General features: G+C 47.1%; 1 protein-coding gene across 3 annotated transcripts in view; it reads right to left on the bottom strand.

Moving 5' to 3' along the window:
• Positions 1–324: 324 nt before the first annotated feature.
• Positions 325–7949, bottom strand: part of S1PR2 (sphingosine-1-phosphate receptor 2) — a 49407-nt gene continuing 41782 nt past the window's right edge. For all 3 annotated transcript variants that reach the window (XM_083421126.1, XM_083421124.1, XM_083421125.1), the window contains one exon: positions 325–6256. In XM_083421126.1, the coding sequence (XP_083277252.1) occupies positions 5075–6130 (1056 nt within the window). In that variant the 5' untranslated portion in view covers positions 6131–6256 and the 3' untranslated portion in view covers positions 325–5074. The remainder of the gene's footprint in view (positions 6257–7949) is intronic.

Here is a 7949-nt window from a genome sequence, read left to right as displayed (position 1 = left end):
GAACCACTTCTTTCATATACAAATGCAAAATTTACATTGAATAGCTGTCTCACATTAACATTCCCATAGTGGAAATGCCAAAAAGATGCATTTTAAACATACTATGTGAAAAAATCATTGTGCCTTCTTGCATAAGCCTTGGGAGGTCTGGGGCAGGGAAGAGGTGGTCAGAACCTGGAAGCTTTTATGATTCTATTTAGAGCAGAGACTCCTAATGATTATTTTTTTCCCAGGGTAAAAAACCAAAGAGGGTCAGCCCTTAAGTGTTTTTGCAAATGTGCACATCCTCAGATAACAAGGGCAAGGGAAAAATGAACAAAGGACAACCGTAGAAGCAAGTATTTTAATACATACAGATCTCCATTAAAAGGGAGAATTATGTTTAAAAAACACCCCACCCCACCCCGTTAGTGTTTCCACAGGCAAGATTCTATTAGGGAAAGGATAGTAGGATTGAATAGTCAAGACTGTACCCTTTGGTGTGTGCAAGAGAGAGAGAGAGAGAGAGAGAGTGCAACAGTCCGCTTCTGCCTCTAGAATTCTTCCAGTGACTGATCCAGTGCTTTCCAACACTAAATTCACTTTGTACTACAAAATGTATTGCCAGCTTCGTATATTTTTAAGGTCATTTATTTCTCCACAGAAACCTTGCAATTGCAATTTAGTGAGGGTGCTGAAAATTCTATTGAAAGATCTCCAAGGCCTCACCCAGTGCTAAAATTCCCAGCTACAGCCTGTCCTGAAATTGTCACTACTCACAGCAGTGTCATGAAGTGATGGACATGGGGGAACGGGGAGGGGGGGCCATCAAGCATGGGCTTGATGCATTTGGATGTGGGAGCAGGGAGTGGTTTGGCTGTTTCCAAAAGTGAGGACAAACAATAGTTCTTAGGAGAAATGAAAGGGTTCAGGTAGAGCCATTTTGTGTGTGCGTGTTGTACACAAACAACACGCCGTTCTTTTGCCCCAGTGTTGTCTCCAATTAAACAAGGTTTTTGAAGTTGGTCTGCCGAAGTCGAAACAAAATAAAAAAATTCCTTCCAGTAGCACCTTAGAGACCAACTAAGTTTGTCATTGGTATGTGTATCTGAAGAAGTGTGCATGCACACAAAAGCTCATACCAATGACAAACTTAGTTGGTCTCTAAGGCGCTACTGGAAGGTTTTTGAAGTTCTACAAAATCCTGCAAAACCTCTGAACAGTGGGAAGAAGCTCACAATAGAGGCAATATTCCTACGAAACATTGCAAGCCAAAGCTCTTGTTGGGGCTGGGGGAGAGATAAAAATGTTCTGCTCTCTTTTCCCTGGGTGCACATCCATCCCCTTCATTTGCTTGCAGTAGCTTGGAATAAGTGCTTAAAGCAGGGGTGGGATCGCCCTCACTCTCCAGAGGCAGAAGAATACACTTAAGCACCATGGAGCAGTCTCCTCTTGAAAGCAGCCAAGGGCTCAAGAGAAGCGAGAGATATAAGCAAGTACAAGAAAACCAGACACAGGGAACAGGGAGCCAGTGAGGTTCTGCATGGCATCACAGAACGTGCACACAAGTGTTACAGTGGTACCATGCTATTGCTGGAGGAGAGCAGCTCTCCAGGTCCATTCACACAAAACGAAAATGTTCATATGCACAAACAAGCACAGGCACCAGCCTAAATGCACACGTCACTGGCTTGGATTGCGTGGACACAGGCCACAGACCTGTGCCAATGCAGATTACAAAATTATAACTCAAGAAATACCTTGCAGCCAGGCAACTTCACACATCCACATCTACTGGCACTTGCACACAGAGGTTGTGTGCGCACACACATGCAATACTTCATTGCTACAAGAAGAAGAGCAAGCACACATATGCTTCACAGGCTCTACAGCTTTAAACGTCAAAGCTACATACACTTGTCTGGGAGTAAGTCCTATTCAGTTCAACTTGCTGTGCACTGGCTCACTATATACATGCACATATTTGCAATTTCACCCATCTTCTGCATACTTTGCCATGTGCCTGGTATCTGTACCTTTCAGTGCTTAAATTTATAGCTGCAGAAGGGCCAGGGTAAAAATATCCTAAGGGCTCTGTTTGAGGTGGATGACTTAGCTGGCTAGCTACTATCCAACTAAAGGAATCCCAATTCACATATTCTGATGAAATAGACCTGACTCAGATATGTCCTGATTTGTGCATCAAGGTCTTTATACACAACATTTGACAGGGTGCATAACTGCCCATTAACAGACCCTTACACTCCAGTTCCCCACTCATAAGCAAGTCTTACATTTCTATGGTTCTTGTTTAGAACCAGCAGCCATGTTAAACCAAGAAGCAACACTCTTTAAAGTTTTGCTTGCTTTTTAGCCAGGAAAAGGATTTTTAAAAAGAGTCCCACACAGGCTTATTTTATTCCTACAAAATGTTGTTCCAAGGAGGTGAAGGCAGCGAAGAGGAGGGTGCGTTATTTAAAGCAATCTCCCACCCCCTCCAGCCTCTGGGCTGCATCACCCATGCTTGAGGAGGGACATGGTTCCCACGCCTGCATCTCATTCCCATTCATAAAAACACCCTTCTCATTCTCAATGGCATGTCCCCGCACATCATACCAGGTGAATCACGTTTCCACCTGCAGCAGCTGTAGGCAGGATACCCACCCACACCTGGCTCTTTCCTTGAAGGAATAGCCCTCGCACACCTCTCTTCTTTCCACCTCTTCCTTAGCAATACCCCCAGCTTCACAAACCCACCTCCCCCAAACCCACACGTTTGTTCCCACACTACAGAAGAACTTTTGCAGAGGGGCTGGAAGTCCAGGGCCTCCTGTTGTCGACTGGTATTACAGGTTGGGGATGCATCCTGAGGGTGGCTGCATGTGTGTGCAAATCTAGCCTTCCAACACACACACACACACACACACAGTGCTGGAGGAAAGAGGGCTCTTGATTCTGATGACTCAACAGGATGAAGCCAAGTCTGTCTAACCAGCCATCAATCCTACACACACTTCCCTGGGAGTAATTTAAACTGAACTCAGCAGGACTTACTTCTGAGTAGACATGCACCACACTGTTACTAATAATCACAGAAGCAACTTTCCCCTCAATGCTGCCTTGGCACACCCCGTACGCCTGTCTCCCTAGGCTGCAGTGTGTTTTAAATTCTTCTGAGCCGTCCTCCAGTTCACCCAGGGTGTGCTGAGGATGGGGGCTGGGAGCTCAGCTGGTGATGGGCTTGTTCCAGCTCAGGGGTAGGCAACCTAAGGCCTGGGGGCCGGATGCAGCCCAACTGCCTTCTCAATCCAGCCCGTGGACGGTCCGGGAATCAGCGTTTTTTACATGAGTAGAATGTGTGCTTTTATTTAAAATGCATCTCTGGGTTATTTGTGGGGCATAGGAATTCGTTCATTTTTCTTTTCAAAATACAGTCCAGCCCACCACATGGTCTGAGGGATGGTGGACCGGCCCACGGCTGAAAAAGGTTGCTGACCCCTGTTCCAGCTCAACACAAGACATTTAAGGGCCTGGAGAGGGAAATCCAGGTGGCAGCCTCTCCTGCTAATTGTCATGGGATACAATCCAGTGGGAAATTGCTCTGCATTTTAAATACAGAACCTGAGCCATCAAAAGACCGGCACTTATCCACATGTTGGCATGGGTTGCCCTTCAAACAAGGTACAAAATTTGAAACACCCAGTTCTCTAGCTTTTGCTCAGCCCCCTGTCCCGGCCCCCCATCTCTGCCAACAACCAAGGGGACTGTTGATGCACCTCCCATCCAGGCTGGACACAGGAAACAGCCTTATTTGGAACCAGATCACTCCTGCTCCTGCCTGGAAGTGGCTCTCAGGGTCCCTGTATTTATTTCCAGCAGGATTCCTCCCTTATAACTAACTGCCCCTGTGACTCTCTCCTCAATCTTAAGTCAGCAAGGCAAGGCTGCAATGATTTCTTGCTAGTTCTTCGCAAAAAAAAAAAAAAACACTTTAAGAATGGGAGAGACTGAATGCACTGTTTAATAAGCCATGCTAAAAATAATATATATTGGTGTGTGTGTGTGTGTGTGTGTGTGTGTGTACACACACACACACACATATATGTTAAGTGTGAGCATAGGGCAGGACAGTTTCATACGACTCCCCCCCACCCAAGAGCTCTATATGCATTTATGCACATCCTTCACCTCACCAAGGGGGTGGTGGTGCGGTAACCAGATACCTTTAGAGCAGTTGCCAAAGTGATCATCAGGGATGGAGAGAGCACATAGATTGGCTTTGCTGAAAAAACAAACTCTAGCCAACATGCACTCATGCCAGCCACACATGCATCTCTGGGTTTGCCTAAATGACCTTTGGGGTCCCTTTCAACGCTACAGTTCTATGATTCTGTGATTCCATGACGGGAAGAATTGGCCTTTTCCTGGCTCAACTTGAAATGCACAGAAAACCTGCAAAACCAGTTTGAGCAGAGCCCAGAGCAGGAGACACACACACACACTTGCACTGCAGGCAGCAACAGAACTAACAAAGTGCCCTTGTTGTTCCAAAAATGTTTTGCATCTGTTTTCACTTCCAGTCACTCAAGGAAGCTCCTTGGCTGCTCTATGGCCACATTAGGACCAAGGCAAAGAGAACCAAGCAGATTTGAGTGACTGGTTGCTACTTCCTGTGAATGTTTTGGGAAGGAGGGAAGGCATGAAAGCATGCTCTGAGGTGCAGGACAGAAGGAGCTCTGGGCGTACAAAACAGGCAGGGCACCTTTTAGAGTAAAGGAGCAGAGCTGTACCAAAGCCAAGTGTCAGCATCTGAGCAGGCTGCTCACTCACTTCAAGTCATTCAGTCTCTCTCTCTCTCTCTCTCTCTCTCTCACACACACACACACACACACACACACACAAACTAACAGAACGTTCTAATACTGTGCAGGTCTAGTGAACAAACGGACACCTCCAGCTATGTCAAAGGCAGGTTGATTTGGCCACGAGGAGGTTGGCATCCCATGTACCGCATCACCTTTGTACCGCTCACTTAGGTCCAACCCACTCCCCTTTCTTTCATCATCCACCCCATAGTTCCCTTCCTTGTGTTTTTTCACACAAAAGTGGAATGTTCCTTCTTCATGAAAGGCGCAGTAGGATTGTCCTGCTTTTGGGTGCAGCGTTCCAAGGAACTGGAGCTGCGGAGGGGAATCATGCAACGCTCTGACGGCTTCCCCTGCCCCATCATACCCCAGCAGCAGAGGACTCGCAGGAACTCCTTCCTCATGTCCTTGCTGCGGAGGGTGTAGATGAGAGGGTTGATGGCTGAATTGAGGGTAGCAAAGGCAAAGAAATATTTCGACTGGAAAAGGATGGGGCAAGACTTCCTGGCACATGAAGCATCTATTGAGAGGATGATGAAGGCAGGGAGCCAGCAGATGATGAAGGCCCCCAGGACAAAAGTGACTGTCCTGAGCAAGGCTATAGTCTGGGAGCCAGCCATCTCAGCATGGCTGGAGCGGACGATGCGATAGATCCGGACGTAGAGGACCACAATGGAGAAGAGAATGGCGGTGAAGATGGTGACCACAAAGACAACGTAGTGTTTGGAGTAAAACGGTAGGACAGTGGAGCACTTGTCAAGGTCATGTATGCAGTTCCAGCCAAGGATGGGCAGCCCCCCAATGGCCGCCGAAATCACCCAGCAAGCGCCAATCAGAAGCACCATACGGCAGTTCTTGTCGCTACTGTAGACCTTCACCTTTGTGATGGCCACATGCCGCTCTATGGCAATGGCCAGCAGGCTGAAGACGGAGGCTGCCAAAGTAGCAAAGGCTGTGCCCTCTCGCACGAACCACAGCAGCGGGGTGAGGTGGAAAGTGGCTGGGCCCGAGAGGACAACGTTGGCTATGAAGGCTGAGCCAGCCAGCAGGTCTGAAAAGGCGAGGTTGCCGATGAAGATGAACATGGCCGAGTGGAACTTCTTGTTCCTCCAGACGGACATGAGCACCAGCAGGTTCTCCAGGATTATAAAGCAGCAAAGCACAATGATAGCCACAGAGCCGCTTGAGAGTGAAGGGTCATCATCTTTCTCCAGCCTATCCTTGGTGTAGTTGTAGTGCTCCACAATCTTGTGCTTGTTGAAGTAGGAATCAAAGGTGTTCCCCATGGCTTTCCAACAACAGGTTACACTTGTGCCCACCCACGGACGTCTGTATTAGAAGGCATCAAGGCACGACCACAGTGAGAATGTGTTCATTCAGAAGAGAGGGGTGAGGGGTCAACTTGCAGAAGCCTGGGGTTGATGAAAACACATAAAATTAACAGGGTTAGGAGCTTAGAACAAAGAGCAAGGAGTGTGGTGTGGGAATGCAAGGCAAAATATAGCCTTACCCTGTTAGAGAGGCATGTGCATCAGAAGTGCTAGTCTTCAAAGTCTTAGCCTTCCATTTACAGGGTCATGGCCTGCAGGGTGTGTGTGGGTGTGAGTCGACCGAAAGAGAGCAGCTTTCCTTTCTTTTTTCTTTTCCTTCCTCCCTTCTAAAATGAATGCACAAGTCTTTAGCCCGGAGACAAAAGCCCCCCAGGTATTGCTGGATTCTAACCCCCACCAGCCCAAGCCAGCATGGCCAATGGCCAGGGATGATAGGAGTTGTAGTCCAGCAACATCCGGAGGGCTGCAGATTCCCCCCTCCTGCTTCAGCTTTATACTAAGGGAGATAGAAAAAAAGTGTCCTGGTTGCTAACATTCCTTTTGCCTGTTGCATTATGGAACTGTGGTGTTTTGTTTTGTTTTATCAACATGCTGCCATGTTGCACTAAATTTCATTTGCACTAGTGGGCATGGTGCCACACAACAGGGGAGGCCCCTGGACATGTCACCATCCTTTACGCATGGACATGCTTCTCTTTCCCCATTAAAGTGGCAGTAAAGAACTGTATGCCAGGATACCACTCCAAATTTAATCACATGGTATGACCGATGAAAACATTGGGAAAATTACAGCACAAAACCGTTGTGACAACCAAATACCAACCGGACATGTGTGCAAGGCTGCAGTCAGGCAATTGCAAATTTGTTTGTGCTATTTTCTGATTTTGCACAAATTGGAAGTATGAAAAAGAAATGAAAGCTATTGTAAGTAGATATGGGAAGCCCTGGGAAAAACTGGAAAAATGGGGGCGGGGAATCCAGGTCCCCCCCCCCCATTTTTTTCCAAAGCCATTTTTCCTTATTTGAAAAAAACAAAAACAAAAACGGCGGAGGGGGGAACTGTTGTTGTTTTTCAATTTTTCCAGTTTTTTCCCAGGCCTCCCCATTTCTGATTGCAAGTTCTCAGCACACACGGCTGTTCCATATATTCACCATGGAAAGTTTATGTAAGTTTGGTTGTACAGTTTTGTGTTTGTGTTAATCTGGGGATTCAAAATAAAAGGAAACATTCCCATATTCAGGAGTGCCCCAAAAAGGGTTACGAGCCCAGATGGGGGGAAAGCACAGAAGGAACAGCAGGTATGGGAGCAGCAGAAACGGCAATCAATCCGCTCTTGTCCCTGAGCTGGCTCAGTCTGTAGAGCAGGACACTCTGAATCTCAGGGTTGTGGGTCATGAGCCTCATGTTGGGCACTGCATTGCAGGGCTTGGACTGGATGACCTCGTAGTCCTTTCTGACTCTACAATTCTATGATGCTAAAACAAATAATCTCTGACAATGCGTAGAGCTGTTTGGAGCCCAATTTCCCCTCATTTATCAGATTAGCCCTGTGTCAAGTAATCCCAATTTTAGAAGGGGAAAGTATCAAGACCAGTTTTGTTTGAGAATAATGTCAGGTGAACTACGCAAATTAAATGGGAATGCAAACAGCTGCAGGCAGACGGTAAACTGATGTAGATTTGATCAGGCCTACATAGTGTAGCCCACTGGCCATGTACAGAGTTCCAATCAGGGTGTTGAGGAGCCTCTTATTCAGCTACCTGTCAGCAACTG

This window comes from Podarcis tiliguerta (assembly GCF_965153285.1).
Source record: "Podarcis tiliguerta genome assembly, chromosome: 17".
Classification (NCBI taxonomy): Eukaryota; Metazoa; Chordata; class Lepidosauria; order Squamata; family Lacertidae; genus Podarcis; species Podarcis tiliguerta.
The sequence above is the reverse complement of the archived record's forward strand: the minus strand, read 5'-3'. Positions and strand labels throughout refer to the sequence as shown.